A 21,146-nucleotide genomic window follows, 5' to 3' on the forward strand; every position below is an offset into this window, starting at 1 on the left:
AATGTTCAGTAGAGCTGTACCACGAGTCGTATTTTTACTTAAACAATAATTAGACATTATGTATTATATTATATTAATGTTCATTATAATTCTATCAAGAATAATTAGTAATTTTAATGACATGATTCTTATTTCATTATTACTCATTGATATTCATTTATTATTATTATTATTATTATTATTATTATTATTATTATTACATCAGCATTTTAATAATTATGTAATACATATAATTTAATAAGTATTATTTAATTCATACTGAATAATTAACAATATTTATATATCAGTTTGTAATAAACTAATGATATAGTTAACCTAATAATTATATATTATATCGTGTAATATATTAATAATAATAATAATAATAATAATAATTATATTTTAATGAGTAATATTATTGATGAGATGAAGGTTCATTGCTGTTTGTTGTGATCCAGCAGAAGAAGCTGAAAGCACTGAGTTCGTACTGAAGTCGTGATTTTGGTCTCAGACTGAAACTCCACAGCTGTATTTCACTAACGCAGAGCTTTCCTTTCTTCTCGTCTTCTTCACAGCTGTTCCAGCTGCCGCAGAGCTCACAGCGCCTTCTTTCGTTCGTTCGTTCGTTCGTTTGCGTGTGTGTGTGTGTGTTTGTTTGTGTGTGTGTTTGTTGTGTTTCTCTGCTGCTGAATGATTTATTGATGGTTTGGTGCTGAGTGATGTGGGTTACTGTGATTCTCCCCGGAGCAGTGAACATCAGGAACATCTACCTTCACTTTCATGTGAAAAAAACTTCACCCGGTGCTTCATTCCGCTTCACGCCGCATTCTGTGTGACCTTTAACCCTGAAAACTCACAAACGTGACGCTCTCTCTCTTTCTTCTCTCCTTTCTCACGACCCAAAGTGTCGCAGCTTCACGTTTCAGCCACATGCAGTCGCTCACCGTGAACAAAAAGGGGAAAACGAAACGAGGAAACTAGCTAGCCCCGCCCACAATCCTTCAGTAATACAAACTCCACAAACGCACAACTTAGCTCTTTTCACCGACACTCGGTGTGTGTGTGGGTGTGTGTGTGTGTGGGGGGGGGGGGGGGGTTTGGGGGGGGATGTATGTGTGTGTGAGTGGGGGTGTGTATGGGCGTGCATGTGTGTGCGTGTGTGTGAGTGGGTGGGTGTGTGTGTGTGTGTGTGTGTGTGGTTGTGTGTGTATGGGTGTGTGTGGGTGTGTGTATGTGTATGGGTGTGTGTGTGTGTATGGGTGTGTGTGTGTGTGTGTGTATGGGTATGGGTGTGTGTATGGGTGTGTGTGTGTGTATGGGTGTGTGTGTGTGTGTGTGTGTGTGTATGGGTGTGTGTGGGTGTGTGTGTGTGTGTGTGTATGGGTATGGGTGTGTGTGTGTGTGTGTGTGTGTGTGTATGGGTATGGGTGTGTGTGTGTGTGTGTGTATGGGTGTGTGTGGGTGTGTGTGTGTGTGTGTGTGTGTATGGGTATGGGTGTGTGTGTGTGTGTGTGTATGGGTGTGTGTGGGTGTGTGTGTGTGTATGGATGTGTGTGTGTGTGTGTGTGTGTATGGGTGTGTGTGGGTGTGTGTGTGTGTGTGTGTGTGTATGGGTATGGGTGTGTGTGCGTGTGGTTGTGTGTGTGTGTGTGTGTGTGTGTGTATGGGTGTGTGTGTGGGTGTGTGTGTGTATGGGTGTGTGTGTGTGTGTGTGGTTGTGTGTGTATGGATGTGTGGTTGTGTATGGGTGTGTGTGTGTGTGTGTGTGTGTGTGTGTGTGTGTGTGTGTGTGTGTGGTCGTCTAATTCGTTCCACACCGCAGGGTTATAACAGGGATCAGATCTGCAGACTGAGACGGTCGTCACAAAGCATTGATTTTGTTCCTGTGAAAATCGATGTGCTGATGTAGTGTATAAACTCGCCGCGAAATCTTTTAAAACCCCTGAAATATTATTTAAACTATGTTTGGAGAAAAACTTGAATCTCTCTGGTCAGGATTTCAGAGTTATTGCTACTAGTTTGTGTTTGTGTTTAAATGTCTGTTGCTGTTTGGTCCCTCAGAAGGAATAAAAACGCAATAAACCACGAAAACTCATCAGATAAATCTTCAGTATCGTCCTTTTTCCAGTGTGAGATGTTCAGACGCAGGAGATGAAAGAGCGTTTTAATCCCTCTCTCATTAACATTACCATTTCAGATGGTACACCTCCTTTTTCAGGCTTTTTAATCATTTTTAGTGTTTGTTTTTTTCACCATTTCTGGATGGAAGATTTTAAGTTTCATCGCGAATAAATCTATTGGACTGATGTTAGCTATACACGTGTGTAACGTTAGCTAAGTCAAACACACACTGAGATTTTATTTCATGTTAATGAACTCAAAACATTCTCACTCTCTCCGTGACAGGAAGTGAGGACGTCGCATCAGCTCATCTTTCAAACGGGAAAATCAAAAGTCGAGATTACTAACGTGAGACGAGGCGAAGGGGGCGGGGCTTCCAGAGAGTCTGTTAATATCGGAGTGTATAAAACATCTACACAACTGTCAATCATTCCTGATTCACCGAAATCTGCTGTTTTCACTCCAGTGTTAAAATGCAGCGTTCCTTCACCATCTGGATCAAAATACACCCACACCTGCGAACCTGAAGTAACTGTAACCTCCTGGCAGACGCAACCTGGACTTGGATTAAAGCATCCTGGCACTCGGTATGATTCAGGATGCCACTGATCTTCACAAGAGCCACAAAACCAGCTCCAAAGCTTCACAGATCCACCTCCAGGTTCCACACTAGGTGCTTTTCCATGTACTCAGTCTTGTAGTTTCACCAAAAAAAAAAATAAATCCATCTTACTTTCATCTGACCACAGCACACGACTCTATTCGTAGCTTCAGTCAGGGCTTGGTGGACTTCAGACGCTGATTTTCTGTTAGAGCAGATTGTTTTTTATGGAGTGTGAAGTGTGTTTTTCAACACTTTTGTTTCAATATGCACAAAAATGAATAAAATAAAAGTGGAGGAAATGGCATCACTCGTGGAGAAAAAGAAAAAGATAAAGATGGAGTTTGTAGAAAGTTCACTTGGAGGGACTCGGAGCTTCAGTCGAGGTGTTTCTCCTAAAATTCCAGTTATTACAGAACTCAATTAAAATAAATAAATAAATAAATAAATAAATAGATAGATATTTAAGCTGCTTTGTGTTACGTGTGATCAGCGTAGCATAGACCTACATGAAATGAGATATTGGTTTTAATGTGTTCTTTTATTTTTTTTTACCGTCCTCTCGAGAAAACAATCAACACCCTGAGCTTATCAAGCGTAATTAAGTCAGCAGGTGTGATATCAGTAATTGCTTTTCAGTCCCTACAGACGCGTCACATTTACAATCCAGCCGCGGACTCCGGAGAATCACCGCCTCAGATTTCCCAAAAAAACCCACAAACATTCACAAACCCGGACAGAGCGAACCTGTCTTTTATTTCCTCACAAATCCCAGGAATTTATCGACTTTAAATCTGAGAACTGTGATAATTATACATCATCCAGTCAAAAAGGCTAAAGCACGTTTACAAGCCAATGGCTGCACAAAAAATGTAAAATAAATTAATAAATAAATAAATAAATAAATTAGAAAAAAAAGAATAACTAAGGCTAAAAAATTAAAATATTCAAAATGATAAAGTAAAAAAAAAATAAACAATATAATTTAATTATAGTAATTAAACATAACTAATAACTATTTTACATATTTAAAAAATAAATGTGAAAATATTTAAAACTAAAAATAATAATTAAAAGCAAATAAATATGAAAAAATCATCAATACCTCGGAATACACGGGAAGATTGCGCACCATAAAGTGTGTAAATTTACACATTGGCGTGAAACATACTAAAAAGCAGTACGTAATTAAACAATTATCAAATAAATGTGCAAAAAAGACAAAGGACTGGACCGAGCCACTCTTACACACCTGTACCGTGGTGGTTCATTTCTTTAATTTAACTTATAATTGTATTGTTTAGCCCCTGATACTAAAACTTGGTGTAAACCGTAGCCATAGCAACAAAAAGGACTGTACTCACACCACCCGATGAAGAGGAAGACCCACTTCCGGAGCTTGTCGGTGGAGTAGGTCATGACGATGGCCGTGTGAAGATAGCAGCCCTCAACAAACATCCAGAAAAAATTCGTCACCACAAAATAATTATAGACGGTGGTTATGAGGCGACACCACGGCTGGGGAAAGAAAGAAAAGACAGAAATAAAGCGTTATGAGTCAGAATGATTGATATGAGGATATCTATAAACATAATAATAATAAAAAACACGTGTCATTGATCTGCTGAAGATTTCTGTAATTCATTTAACATTTATGGAAGGAGTCTCCAGTGTCAGTGGTTAAAGCTGTAACATTTTTCTGGATATAATGTATGTGAGAAATTGTATTGCAAACCATTAAATGTAACTATAAGTGGATAAAAATTACAACACGTCATCCTTAAATAAATAAAAAATTGTAATTGTTGGTAAGTTGCTGTGGTGTAAGAGGAATAAAACACTCAGGGACGTGCAGTTATAGGAAACTAATCAACTCCAGGGTGGAAACAGTAACTGCACTTCATCACACCACCCTGTCGTTGATTATTTTCCTGTAACAGCACAACATGCAGTGTTTTACTCCTTAATCAGCACTCTTTAGCACGTTTTTGTTTTATTTGACATTCTCATCCTGAATAATTACGTCCCAGAATTTCCTTCTTTTTTATTTTTAACTAAAAATATTTTTTAAAAATAGTAAAATAAATAAAAGCACAATGGTTGACCAACAGTTAGAAAAAAAATAGAAAATTAAACTTAAACCTAAAATGAAAATAATACAATTATTTAATTACACAAATGAAACACACAGTTCTGTGCAAAAGTCTTAGGCACATGTAAAGAAATGCTGTAGAGTAAAGACGCCTTCAAAACTAATGAAATTAAATGTTTCTACATTAAAAAAATCCTATAAAGAGCAGTAAACAGTAATAAATGAAACAAAGTCAGTATTTAATGTGACGATCCTTCACTTTAAATAATAATAAGCAGTATCTGAGGTGCAGTGTGTGCAGTTTTATAAGGAAATGAGCTGGAAGTGTTACTGAGCATCTTGCAGAAGCAGCCACAGTTCTTCTGGAGACTTTGACTGTCGACTCGCTTCTTATTTCTGCAGCGAAACCCAGCAGCCTTCATTATGTTTTTATCTGAAAAGTGTCTCTTATGGAATCTGCTGCTTTCTTTACTGACATACAAACATTTTTCTGTAACATTTCATTTTGTGCTGGAAAACTAATGTTTGGAATCTAAAATGTTTTTGTCCTGAATCAATAATGTAGAAGTCAGAAAATAAACTTCTATAACAAAGCTTGTACTAAAAAAAAGACTTTTGCACAGTACTGAAAGTAATTATTATTTTTAAATAGATGGCTTGAATGTTTTGTTTGACCTTCCCATCCTTACTAATTTTGTCTCAGAATTTCCTTTTTTTATTTTTAAACAATAATGATAATAATAATAATAATAATAATAATAATAATACAGTTCCTGACTGTGGGAACTCCATTAGCGTTCTCGGAGCAGTATTTTTTCTTCCTCACAGAGACATTGTGTCTTTCTGAAAGGAACACAGCGTCTCCACTTGACATGCCCACGAGCCCGAGTCTCATACTGCTTTATCCGACAGAAAGTACAGTTGCATAAATGTACAGTTAGCATAATTATGCTAATTTCAGAACTACCAGGTACCAGAACAGGTCTCGCTGACTTTTCTATCATCATTATAAGTTCTGTGATAAAATTCACGCTGCATGAGAACGAGTCGGATTGTGCTGCGTCGGAAAGAAACGAGTTTCTGTTCCACTCGGTCAGCAAGTGTGCTGAAACACTCCAGCAGGGTTACAGGAGAACGTCTGTGCTGCAGTTTCCACTCCACAAACTGCACGCCAAGACGCTAGCACAACTCTACAGCGTACACTGAGATAGCGTCGTGTACGTGCTTGTGTATAAATCCGAAGGGTTTTAGTAATAATCAGATGAAGTGCCCAATCTCAGAGAATAAAGGATGATGGAAGTGAAAAAAACATTCAAACATAAAAATAAATACAAGCTAAAAATGGTTCTCTAATTGTTACCATGGTTACATCTCAACTGGCTTTATCTAACATCAAAACTAATTTATCATTTTAATGTTTCAAAATGTCTTCCTGTAGCAGTCGAATGTTTTATATGTTCACTATCTGACTGATTTAAAGCATACCTACGTGCACACACACACACACACACACACACCTCGTTCCTTTCGTGGATGTTGTGGTCGATGAGCTGTAGCAGAAGCCACATGATGTTCCTCAGGATGAAGGTGGTTATTAAATTCCAGTGAATTACGTTCCGCAAACACCGAATGCTCCTGCAGTCAACACACACACACACACACACACACAGAAAGTCCCACTTTACAACTTCTGTTAGAGAGGCCACGCCTCTTTTCCTGGCTTTAGACTCAGAGACAAATGTTACGTCAGTATTTACATGAGGAAAGTTCCTGGTATTCAGAGTCGGGTTACGCATACTTAAGTGGATTTTCTGAGCTCTTCTTTCAGATTATTAAAATCACCTGCATGTAGTTCACACCTCTGAGGTTCCTGAGTACAACTTCCTTTAAACACAAACACTCGGCTTGAAAATAAACCACTAATATGATGATACGTAAATGAGAAGATGGCGAGAGTTGAAATAAATCTAACAGGAGTCTCGTATATCACCAGTATAACACTGCATGAATAGAGCTCGCTGTAATGATCAGCTTAATCACTGGATTAATTAAACAAAATGGCTTCCACACTCATTATTCAGCAGCGCAGAGAATAGCACTTGATCCAGCGCAGCCTGTTATTTTACATTTTATTTATTTTTTTATATCGCGCTCTGACAGTTACTCATGTGCCACTTAATGAAGCCATGAGACACTAAACCGAGGTTATGAAATGGGAAAAAAAGCTTTTAATTCACTATTTTGATTTGAGGAATTAATGAAATCATGTCAGTGTTTGTGTTCATTCGATACGTTCTCCTTTAAAGAAAACCTGCCCCTGGTTTGAAGGATAAGCTGACCGAGCAGCTCTGTGTGAGAGTGTGATGAACTTACCTCAAGCACAGGAAGAGAATGAAGGCGATGACGAGAGCACCTACAGATATGCAGTGTCCCAAATAGTTGATGATCAGAGCGATCTTGTAGTGCACTGGGTACTTTCTCTGGAAAAGCAACATAAATAGGTCACTACATAAATAGGGCCCTTCTCCTGCGATTGAAACAGCACCTTGCTCATTACTTTACACAGCAGTGAATCAATTTTGCTACAGAGCTAGTGTGCTAATAAAGGGAATGAAAGGTGTAAAAGATTCCAGTGACCAAGGTTACTGCATCACACAATTATTTCTTATTCACAGGCATTTGTGCCAGATATCACAGGGGGTGTTTTTTTTCCCTGGTAAAGTTTCCTCAATAAAATATATTCTCCCTAATAAGTCTCAGGCAGATAAAAAAACACAAAAAGTCAAGGTTTAGTCAGAGACAGATGAGTCATCGCTCACCTTTTCCTCTAAAATGGGCTCACAGCTGGAGTAGTTGATCTTGAAAGCCCATGTGCCGTTCTCCAGGCATTCTCTATACGCGCTCCCTGCAGGGCCGGAGAAAAAACGCAAATCAGCAGGTCATGTTTATTCAAGTCGAGAGGGAAAAAAAAAAACACATTCATCCAAAAATAATAAAAAAAAAAAATAAGCCATGAGAAACAGAAAAGCAAGACGCACACTGTGCTGAAAAAACACAATAAGATGAGTGCACTACTGAGAACTGTGTTTATTTCATCAGGCTGTAAACAGAAATCTGCGGAAGGAGAACAGAAACACTTTTTATTAAAGAATCTATTATTTACCACTAAGATAGATCCGTTTTAAAGGATAGTATCTCTCTATCTATCTGTCTACCTACAGAGCTAGCACAAGGGGGCGGAGTTTGTCTAAAACAGAGGCGTGTCTCAGTTATGCAGGGTTCTGATCTTCAGCTTAAGCATGATATCGGCTCAAGTGAGCTAGATGTAACCACGATATCTCACGCTGAAATATATGTTTTGGCTGTAATTACACTCAAACACACTATTTAAGACCAATATTAAATACATAAACATGACAATATTCATTCATTAAAAATGGTGCTATTACAATAAGAGACACAAGGACCAAAAATGATGAGTGGACTTAAAGTTCGTCTGTAAGCGTAGCAGACGAGCGCTTGGTCAGATTATCCTTCAAACTGTGGGCAGGTTTTTTTATTTACAGGATAGCGCATCAAATTACCACAAACATCGGCTTTATTTTATTAAAACAACTTTATCATTACCATTTCATAACCTCGATTTAGTGTCTCATGGCTTCATGAAGTGGCACATGAGTAACTGGCAGAGCATCACATTAAAAAATAAATAAAATGTAAAATAATAGTCTGCGCTGGATCAAGTGCTATTCTCTGCACTGCTGAATAATGAGTGTGGAAGCCATTTACAGCGAGCTCTATTCATGCAGTGATATCAGTGATATATGAGACTCCTGTTAGATTTATTTCAACACTCACTATCTTCTCATTCATATATCATCATATTAGTCTTTTTATTTTTCATTTTAAATTGTTTCTTGATAGTGAAAAACCCCATCACAGACGCTTCTACTGAAGAAAAATCTGCTGACTTTGCAGGCGTGAACTACATGCAGGTGATTTTAATAATCTGAATGTGGAGCTCAGAAACTCCACTGTCAGTGTCCTGATCCTCTGCAGCTGTGACTCATCACAAACAGAGGCATGGATTCAGAAAGAGGAGAGATGCAGAGTGCAAAATCCTCACGTGAACTACCATCATCATTACCATAATCACCACCATCACCACCACCATAATCACCACTATTATCATCACCACCACCATCACCACTACCATAATCACCACTATTATCATCACCACCACCACTACCATAATCACCACTACTATCATCACCATCACCAACATCATCACCACTACCATAATCACCACCACTATCATCACCACTACCATAATCACCACCATCACCACTACCATAATCACCACCACTATCATCACCACCACCATCACCACTACCATAATCACCACCACTATCATCACCACTACCATAATCACCACCATCACCACTACCATAATCACCACCACTATCATCACCACCACCATCACCACTACCATAATCACCACCACTATCATCACCACCATCACCACTACCATAATCACCACCATCATCACCACCACCATCACCACTACCATAATCACCACTACTATCATCACCACCACCATCACCACTACCATAATCACCACCACTATCATCACCACCATCACCACCACCATAATCACCACTACTATCATCACCACCACCATCACCACTACCATAATCACCACTACTATCATCACCACCATCACCACCACCATAATCACCACTACTATCATCACCACCACCATCACCACTACCATAATCACCACTACTATCATCACCACCACCATCACCACTACCATAATCACCACTACTATCATCACCACCACCATCACCACTACCATAATCACCACTACTATCATCACCACCACCATCACCACTACCATAATCACCACCACTATCATCACCACCACCATCACCACTACCATAATCACCACCACTATCATCACCACCATCACCACCACCATAATCACCACTACTATCATCACCACCACCATCACCACTACCATAATCACCACTACTATCATCACCACCACCATCACCACTACCATAATCACCACTACTATCATCACCACCACCATCACCACTACCATAATCACCACCACTATCATCACCACCATCACCACCACCATAATCACCACTACTATCATCACCACCACCATCACCACTACCATAATCACCACCACTATCATCACCACCACCACTACCATAATCACCATCACCACCATCATCACCACTACCATAATCACCACCATCATCACCACCATAATCACCACCACTATCATCACCACCACCATCACCACTACCATAATCACCACCACTATCATCACCACCACCATAATCACCACCACTATCATCACCATCATCACCACCATCACCACTACCATCATTAGCGTCACAATCACCACCACCATCACCACTACCATAATCACCACCACTATCATCACCACCATCACCACTACCATCATCACCACCATCATCACCACCACCATCACCACTACCATAATCACCACTACTATCATCACCACCACCATCACCACTACCATAATCACCACCACTATCATCACCACCATCACCACCACCATAATCACCACTACTATCATCATCACCACCACCATCACCACTACCATAATCACCACCACTATCATCACCACCACCACTACCATAATCACCATCACCACCATCATCACCACTACCATAATCACCACCACTATCATCACCACTACCATAATCACCATCACCACCATCATCACCACTACCATAATCACCACCATCATCACCACCATAATCACCACCACTATCATCACCACCACCATAATCACCACCACTATCATCACCATCATCACCACCATCACCACTACCATCATTAGCGTCACAATCACCACCACCATCACCACTACCATAATCACCACCACTATCATCACCACCATCACCACTACCATCATCACCACCATCATCACCACCACCATCACCACTACCATAATCACCACTACTATCATCACCACCACCATCACCACTACCATAATCACCACCACTATCATCACCACCATCACCACCACCATAATCACCACCACTATCATCACCACCACCACTACCATAATCACCATCACCACCATCATCACCACTACCATAATCACCACCATCACCACCATAATCACCACCACTATCATCACCACCACCATCACCACTACCATAATCACCACCACTATCATCACCACCACTATCATCACCACCACCATAATCACCACCACTATCATCACCATCATCACCACCATCACCACTACCATCATTAGCGTCACAATCACCACCACCACAACTTCTCCCTTTACTGCAAATAAACCAAAAAACCCTCCCAGTCTGTCCAGTTCAGCCCTAATATAGTACACACACACACATACACCCACACACACTGCTGACTGAAACAACATGGAAAAAAGAAGCTCAGCAGCTGTCCTAGCTGCAAACAAGCAAAGCCTTTTACACACACACACACACACACACACACACACACACACACACACGCTTGACTTACTATCCTTGTGAGGACCTTGACACAATTATTTCTGCAGCTAATTAGCGCTATGCTACAGCTATAAATCTAACACTTAAATCTAACACTCGTTAAACAAAAGGAAACTTTTATAAAATAATTCTTTAAATAAAGGTGGAAGTTTTTGTTATAAAAAAAGCAGCTGTTCTCCTTCTGAGGGAATGAAAACATGCACACACACACAAACACACACACCCACACACACACACACACACACACACACACACACATCACCTCGTCCCTGATCTCAGGTTTAAAGTTTCTCACTCGCATTAGCATTTTTACGCGTTTGGTCATTTCCAGGACACGGATTTACAGACCCTTTAAATCCCCCAGAGCGTTTAAAAGCCCACGTTCTCAGCCACGCGCCTCGAGCTCTCCGTTATGCAATTTCTCCTTTTCAAACCAAGACGTTATATCTCTCCTCCCGCAGAAACACAGAAGACTTCCAAATCCTCTTAATGAGATTTCTTTAATTTCATTCCAGAAAAAGTTCTGAGGTCGTGTACAGTAGGAACGTGCAGGTCGACTGGAGACACAAAGCTCTATACTGAAGAAAATAACAGGATTTAAATGTGTTTACTGGAAAATTAAAAAAAAAACCTGCTGAGAGTTAGACAGGTGTGGAAAACAAGCCAGCCCACACACACACACACACACACACACACACACACACACACACATCACTTACTTTCATTACACAGCAGGAAGCAAAACGCCCTGCTGCAATTTTAAATAAATATTAAAGAAGCTGTATGTAATGTCTCTTAAACAAAGTCTATGAAAACACATACCGTTAGTTGATTATTTTCCTCTAACAGCACGTCCCCAAGTGTTTTATTCCTCTTACGCCACAGCAATTAGGCCACGATTACTATTATTTATTCATTAAAAAGAAACGGCACGCTGTACTTTTTATCCGTTTATAGTTTTCCACAAAACAAGTCGTTTTACCGAGAAACGGCAAAGAAGCGTAAACTCCTCGAGAAGATAAAAAGTTCCAGCTTTACCTCTGCCTGGTACGAAGCGCTGACACTGGAGACTCCTTCCCTACACGTTAAATAAATTACAGTAAACTCCACCACACCAACGATTTGTGTAACATGTTTATTATCAGTAGTGTGAATGTGTAAAGGCCGAGTGTGAGCGCTGCTACGAGGCTCGTCTACAATCCAGCAGCAGCAGGAACCTCAGTGTGGCGAGGAATAATCTGAAAAAGGGAAAAAAAAAAAAGGAAAAATATGTCAGGAAGATAAAGTTTAATTCCTGAGCGGCTTCGTGAAACTGACAGGCTGCACGGAAATAACGTGCACAAGCGAGCCAGTCAGAGCAAAGAGGTGGTTTCCATGGTAACAGTCAAAGACCCGGGGGTAATTAAACAAAAACCCCGGGTAATTAAACACCCCAGGGTTTTTCACCATCACCCTGACGCATCACAGTGAAGTGGACTGACAGAGTGAACTCAGCACTCGGGATCTGTGCTTCTGTTTCCTCTTCATGTTCTCTGATCTTCTCTTTGATGTTTGCTTTTCATGTTTAATTTTTACTTTGATGTTTGGTCTTCATGTTTTTGATCTTCTTGATGTTTGGTCTTCATGGTTTTTTATCTTCTCTTTGATGTTTGGTCTTCATGTTTTTTATCTTCTCTGATGTTTGCTTTTCATGTTTTTGATCTTCTCTTTGATGTTTGGTCTTCATGTTTTTTATCTTCTCTTTGATGTTTGGTCTTCATGTTTTTGATCTTCTTGATGTTTGGTCTTCATGGTTTTTTATCTTCTCTTTGATGTTTGGTCTTCATGTTTTTTATCTTCTCTGATGTTTGCTTTTCATGTTTTTGATCTTCTCTTTGATGTTTGGTCTTCATGTTTTTTTTAATCTCCTTGATGTTTGGTCTTTATGTTTTTTATCTTCTCTTTGATGTTTGGTCTTCATGTTTTTGATCTTCTCTTTGATGTTTGGTCTTCATGTTTTTTATCTTCTCTTTGATGTTTGGTCTTCATGCTTTTTATCTTCTCTTTGATGTTTGGTCTTCATGGTTTTTGATCTTCTCCTTGATGTTTGGTCTTCATGTTTTTGATCTTCTCTTTGATGTTTGGTCTTCATGGTTTTTGATCTTCTCCTTGATGTTTGGTCTTCATGCTCTTTAATGTTTTTTTTTTCTTTGATGTTTATCTTCTTTTTGATGTTCATGTTCTCTTTGATGTTTATTTTGATAATCGGTCTTCATGTTTGATTTGTTACTTTGCTATTTGATTTCCTTTTTGATGTTTGATTTCCAATCATTCCAATTATTTAGCATTTGATTCAGTATTTTTTTTGAGGTGATGATAGAACTTTCTGTTTTTCACCGTGAAGTTTAATATTACATTTTCCCTTTTATTGCTTGTTATTTTTCCTCTCTGTTTAACACGGTGCTTCATTAAGCTCGTTAACAGAGAAATTCCTTCTCTACTTCTCTCTCTTACGCTCGGTCATTAGTATGCTGAAAGCTGGAAACTTTTAAAGATAAGATGCCTTATTATTTTTTTTTTATTTCCTGGGAGGATATGAGGCCAGAGAGCAGAGCACGTAAAGTCTCAGAGGTGTTAAATAAAACAAAGAAACCTCCGAGTCTGCCTGAGGAACGATACGATCTTAATACGATATTCATCTTCTAGAGACTGGCAGCATGCTCTATCTCTCTCTCATACACACACACACACACACACACACACTATAATATTACTTTTATAAAGGTAGAGAATATTCCCTAACAGCATCACAATACACTCAGTTCCAAAAGTTTTTCTGAGTCAAATTTGATTACATTCACTGCAGACCACAGCTCTGTTAAATTCTGCATTCTGATTGGTCAGAAGGTGTTGATTAATTCTCTAGAACAGCAGCTCTGACTGTAGTGCAGCTGTAAATCACAAGTTTATATTAATGCACTCTTTCTAATGCGTTATCGTTTCTATAGTAACAGCTCATTCACATGGGCGTGTACAGCAGATGTGTAAGTAAGGAGATGTTTATGTAACATTTATGGAAGGAGTCTCCAGTGTCAGCGCTTCAGAGGAACAATCAGAGGAAAAGCTGGAACATGTTCAGGACAGAGGAGTTTACGCTTCTTTGTGGTTTCTCAGTAACAAAAGAGGACAAGCTGTGGTTTTTTTGTCTTATTAACTTCAAGAGAGAGAATAAAGAGAGGCTGGTGAGGGAACGAGTGTTTATAGCTGCTATAACGTAAGCGACAACAGGAACTAACTCGTTTCACAGAACATTAAACACAACTATAAACAGATAAAAAGTATGACGTGTCATTCTCTAATAAATAAAAGCTAGTACTCATTGGCATATTGCTGTGTTGTAAGAGCTGATTAATACTTCTGTGTGTACGTCAGGACGTTGTGCACGGACTCACACACAGGATGTAGTGTTTATACTTGTGTGTAAAGTGAGCGTCCTCTAGGAGGCACTGTCACGTGACCCACACCAGACTTACACAGAGAAGAAAAGCTGAAAAACATGAGTTCTGTGGTTCGCTGTAGGAATAGTAAGTAGAAGAGAACAAGGACATAATGTTGTTTGTAAAAAGAAACCTGGAAAGCGTTTCTGAAGCGTTTAACTCGTCTGTACTCGGCAGTATGAGCAGCTCTCATGTCGAAGCACTTCAACGTAACTAGTGTTTAAATCTACAATTCTATCCATCAATGACTGACGATGCTTTAGATTTTATTTTTATTGAGTTGCTGTGTGTTTATCGAGAGTCTGATAGAGGAAAGAGAAAGTAAAGTGTGTGAGCCTGCAGGATTAACTTGCGTTCCTTTCTACCAGCAGAATAGAAATCGACTTATCAGACATTTTCAATCAGTGTGAACAAATGAATTAATTTATCGCCGCAAGTCTGTTATAGGATTAGTCAGAATGCTGTTGGGTTTCTGTATGTAGAGTATCATGTGTTTAGCTGTTTGTGAGCAGGGCGATGGGAAAGGGAAGGAGTGTGAGCCCCCTGCTGGACAAACAATTCACCCCTCTCCACATTTTAACAATAAAACTATTGATTGTAACAATAAAATTATAAAATTTAAAAAAAACAGACACTTATGAATAACAAATTCTTAAAGCCCCGAGTGTCTACTTTCATATGAGCCATTAAGCACTACTGTGGAGTGTGACATCACAAATAAATTCAACGCTGAACACAGGAAACCCCAAACCAGGTGGAAATTCCATATTCTGGCCTCAGGTACAATGTTAACCTGGACATTACGCTGAACTACAGCTGTTCTAAAGCCTCACACTTTATATCATATATTTATATTAACACAATTCTGTAAATAAATCCGTTATACAGTAATGCGATCATTTCGCTGTGTGTGAGCATGGGGAGACTCGCTCGTGTTCATTTCTACTCGCTGTTCAGTGTGAGAGTTTTATCACAGAGGAGAAGTGTTTATTAAAGACTCCGGTCTGAGAAACAAACACAATGAATCTGTTTTTCATCTGTTTCTGTCGCCAGCTGGTTCAAGCTTTATAACAAACGATGCTTTCCGAAAGCAGTTTCAGAAGACGAGCTCGTCTACAGAAGACGGAAAGCTCCGGATGCGAGGAGGGAAGGTTTTATTGTTTACACGTCACTCTGATTTAAACAATATATTAACCTGCATTTGATGAAACCCACAGAAGAAATTTCCCAACATCTCATCAAAGCGTTTCTGTGTACACAAGCAGACACGCCTCCCAGTCAACCAATCAGGGCTAACGGAGAGGTATAGACCAGGCTGAAGAGGAATAAAGCACTTGGAGACGTGCTGTAATAGGAAAATAATCAACTTCAGAGTGGTAACAGTAACTCTGCTTCTTCACACCATCACGTACAGCCTCAGTTCTTCAGCTAAGAACCATTAATTATCCACAGATCCTCTCGTTCTCGTTTTCACAGAACATTTAATGAAACTGTAGCAAAATGTCAGAGCTGAAGCCTTTAACCTTAATCCACCACACACACACACACACACACACACACACACACACATACACTTTTTCCCAATTTCACCCTCCATTCCTGAGCTGAGCCATTCTAACAAACTGGGTCAGAACAGTGAGCTGAAGGTCAGACTCAATTTTAGAGAAGATCTCAGAGGAGAATGAAAGCCAGCGCTCTCTCCCTGCTTTAGCTCCGCACCACAGCCACCATGCTAACGTAGCTAACAGCTAACGATAGCGTATAGCCTGCAGTTTAGCGCTGTGTGTAAACAGCGTGTCACTGATCTCAGGTCAGCTTCAACCTCAACAGAAAGGACTCAGTAAAGTTCACACCAGTTTGTGTTAATCCCCTGTCACATGACAAACTGGTGATGACATCATACAGCATCATTCTCACTTTCTTTCTTTCTTTCTTTCTTTCTTTCTTCAGAAGTGTGATGTTAAGGTGGATGTGATGTTATTTACAAAAAACCACCAGAAAATATGATTTTCAAATTTATAATATCTATGAGGGTTTAGAGAATTCTGTAATGCGAAAAACAAAAATTCATTAGATGTTATTTGCATATGCAAATTCACACCTGGTGCAGTCATTAAGGGCTGATTAACGAGATAACGAGTTTAACCCTCTTCAGTACAGGGTTACTCTGAGAACAGACAGACAGACAGAGAGACAGACAGACAGACAGACTGACAGAGAGACAGAGAGATAGACAGGCAGATGTAAAGAGAGATAGACAGACTGACAGGTAGACAGACAGAAGACAAGTGGACAGACAGACAGACAGAGAGACAGACAGACAAAGAGACAGGTGGGCAGGCAGACAGACAGAGAGGCAGACAGAGAGACAGACAGACAGACAGAGAGACAGACAGGTGGACAGACAGACAGAGAGAGAGACAGACAGGTGGGCGGACGGATAGACAGACAGACAGGTGGACGGACAGACAGACTGGCAGACAGATGGACAGACAGACAGACAGACAGACAGACAGGTGGACAGTAAATAATAAAAGAACGCTGCAGACTGACTCATCACTCTCTCCATTGTTATGACTCAGATTCTCGCATATTTTAAACTCCACCATTTTTCTGCCCACTTTGTGCAATTACGCAGCTTTTTAAACCTTTTAAAGCCACGCTGCTGCTGCTGCTGCTGCTGCTGCTGCTGCTGCGCTCCGACTCGGCCGTGTTCCAAACACAACCGCTGCACACAAGCGCTCTGATTATAGTCCACGCTGAAAGGAACGCCTGCTCGTGCATTCCACAAGAGAAGAGTGTGGAGAACAGACGAGCCTGCTAGCTAATCAGCTCATTAGCATGTGAAGCAGTTTTACGCTGCAGGTGTTCGATCCAACACTCAGAGATCTTTATTAGTGTTAAAGCAGGAGTGGAGACGGGCTGCCTGAGGGGCAAAAAAACATCAAAAGGGCACCTCAAGGGCATTAACCCATGTTTTTTCTCCTATAGAGGCTACAGATAGATTAAAAAGCTCCAGTTAGTCCAGAATACTGGAACCAGAAGATACGACCACATCACCCCTATCTTATCCACCCTGATTATAAAATACTACTGTTGATCTATAAAGCACTGAATGGTCTCGGGCCACAGTACCTCAGCGAACGCCCCCCCGCTCTCACTCGTTCTCTCAGGTGTGTTGATGGTGGAGAGGCTGCTGCTTCATGTCCCAGGATGCTCTCATGTCTGTGTTAGCTTCTGGCTCTGCCTTTTAGTTATGCTGTCACAGCTAGTCTTGCCGGAGTCCCTGCTTGCTCTCTGCACACAAAGTACATCGTCCTTAACCATTACGGGACAGAAGCTTACCTAACAATCTCTCCCCCTCTCTCTCTCTCCCCCTCTCTCTCTCTCTCTCTCTGTCGAGCTACACATGCTACTCCTGAGACACCAGTGATCCTGACCCCTTCTGCTCTCCGGACCTGCCTGATCCATCCTGATGCCCTCCTTCTTCTCATCACCTGAACATCACTCCATGCTGCTGAGGACAGTCTCCACACGGACAGCCTAAAGCCCAGGGAGATTACTGTGGATGGAACCACTTAGAAACTCTAAAGATGGCTGTGGATGTTCTTCTTCAGATAGCTTTAGGACTGCAATTGCCAAAACGATTTACACTCAAGTCTCCATCATTGAACAGTTAAAAACTTTAGTTCGATACAACAGACTTTAAGTTAAATTATAGTTATAATGATTTCAGAAATGACTCTAATGATTACACAACTGCACTATTTGTCCATGTAGTATACAGTTATAGAAGGGAATGATTTATAATCGCACTATCCCGTGTCACTCAGATGAGGATGGTTCCCTTCTGAGCCTGGTTCCTCTCAAGGTTCCTTCCTCATGATGTCTCAGGGAGTTTTTCCTCACCACCGTCACCTCTGACTCGCTCATCAGGGATAAATTTATACTTTTAAAATATATATAAACTGAATGTATTTATTTCTGTAAAGCTGCTTTGTGACAGTGTGCATTTTATTAAAAGAGCTACACAATCAAATGAAAATGAATGTGTTGATAAATGACTAATAAATTACACTGAAATTACACACAACTGTCTTTAAATATTTACTGATATTTATACTGTATTAACTGCAATACGCAATAAATGAATGTGTGTGTGTGTGTGTGTGTAAGCAGACACACAAATGCGTTTATTATGTGAAGCACATATGCTAGGTGATGCACAGAATAATTACTTTTAGACGGATGAAATGAGGCCAAGCGATTAGCCGACCTTCACTTCACTTCCTGTGGTGGTTCTCGGAGAAGGTCGAGAGGAAGCAGGGCTCTGCACAGAGGAGCTTCTCCTTCACTTCCTGCCACACGGCCTTAATATTTATCACCATGAGTTATTACCAAAGGATTCTCAGACTAATACAACTCCTAAACTTTACTTTTGCTTAATTCTTTTATTCTTTTATTACATTAGCAGATCTTCATTTATTCGTTTTTTAAAGACGCAAAATTATCTTGCAGCAGAACAGAACATTTTCAACCTTTAAATTAGAAAAAACGTTTATTAGTTTAATAAGAATTTAAGAATAATCTCATACTAAGTATTTTATATAAACTGTAGATGTCACATAAAATAATAACACCATAAAATTTCAAATACATAACACAATAAATCATTAATAAATAACAAAATAATACCATTAATAACAATAAATAACTCCTGACAAATAACACACAATGAATAACACACAATGAATAACACATATAACACAATAAATAACACACAATAAATAACACACAATGAATAACACAATAAATAACACACAATCAATAACTCACAATGAATAACACACAATAAATAACTCACAATGAATAACACACAATAAATAACACACAATAAATAACTCACAATGAATAACACAATAAATAACACACAATAAATAACACACAATCAATAACTCACAATGAATAACACACAATGAATAACACAATAAATAACACACAATAAATAACTCACAATGAATAACACACAATGAATAACACACAATAAATAACAGACAATAAATAACACACAATGAATAACACACAATGAATAACACACAATAAATAACACACAATGAATAACACAATAAATAACACACAATGAATAACACACAATGAATAACACACAATAAATAACAGACAATAAATAACACACAATGAATAACACACAATGAATAACACAATAAATAACACACAATAAATAACACAATAAATAACACACAATGAATAACACACAATAAATAACTCCTGATAAATAACACACAATAAATAACAGACAATAAATAACACACAATGAATAACACACAATGAATAACACACAATAAATAACACAGTAAATAACACACAATAAATAACTCACAATGAATAACACACAATGAATAACACAATAAATAACAGACAATAAATAACACAATAAATAACACAATGAATAACACACAGTAAATAACACAATAACTAACTCACAATGAATAACACAATAAATAACAGACAATAAATAACACACAATGAATAACACACAATGAATAACACACAATAAATAACACACAATAAATAACACAATAAATAACACAATGAATAACACACAGTAAATAACACAATAAATAACACAATAAATAACACACAATGAATAAATACATTTCTGGAGTCTGACTGAAATGTGAAATTACACACTGATGAAAAAAAAACCACCTGTTGTGAACTTATTTACATCTCATTAGTGCGTTCTACATCTGTCCCCCAATGTGTGTGAGTGTGTGTGTGTGTGTGTGTGTGTGTGTGTGTGTGTGTGTAAAACGTATGAGTGCGTGTGTGTGTTCTAATTCCACCACAGTGACTTAACTATGAATCTCCATATCAGAGCTCTAGATAGAGTCAGCTCCAGAATTACTGAGAGAGAGAGAGAGAAATGGAGAGAGAGGGAGAGAGACAGAGAGGGAGAGAGAGAGAGAGAGAGAAATGGAGAGAGGGAGGGAGAGAGAGAGGGAGAGAGACAGAGAGAGAGGGAGAGAAATGGAGAGGGAGAGAAATGGAGAGGGAGAGAGAGGGGGAGAGAGACAGAGAGAGACAGAGAGGGAGAGAGAGAGAGAGAAATGGAGAGAGGGAGGGAGAGAGAGAGGGAGAGAGACAGAGAGAGAGGGAGAGAAATGGAGAGGGAGAGAAATGGAGAGGGAGAGAGAGACAGAGAGAGAGGGAGAGAGACAGAGAGAGAAATGGAGAGAGAGAGAAATGGAGAGGGAGAGAGAGAGAGAGAGAGGGAGAGAGAGAGGGAGAGAGACAGAGAGAGAGGGAGAGAGAGAGAGAGA

The 21,146-nt window shown here is 39.4% G+C and overlaps 1 protein-coding gene across 1 annotated transcript in view; it reads right to left on the bottom strand.

Moving 5' to 3' along the window:
• Positions 1-21,146, bottom strand: part of LOC113524143 (corticotropin-releasing factor receptor 2) — a 65,001-nt gene that overhangs the window by 28,715 nt on the left and 15,140 nt on the right. Inside the window, exons 3-6 of the mRNA XM_026910275.3 lie at positions 7,613-7,698; positions 7,167-7,273; positions 6,311-6,428; positions 4,066-4,219 (exon numbers count right to left, since the gene is read on the bottom strand). Coding sequence (XP_026766076.1) covers positions 4,066-4,219; positions 6,311-6,428; positions 7,167-7,273; positions 7,613-7,698 — 465 coding nt within the window. The remainder of the gene's footprint in view (positions 1-4,065; positions 4,220-6,310; positions 6,429-7,166; positions 7,274-7,612; positions 7,699-21,146) is intronic.

Source organism: Pangasianodon hypophthalmus, chromosome 4 (assembly GCF_027358585.1).
Source record: "Pangasianodon hypophthalmus isolate fPanHyp1 chromosome 4, fPanHyp1.pri, whole genome shotgun sequence".
In the NCBI taxonomy this organism is placed as follows: domain Eukaryota; kingdom Metazoa; phylum Chordata; class Actinopteri; order Siluriformes; family Pangasiidae; genus Pangasianodon; species Pangasianodon hypophthalmus.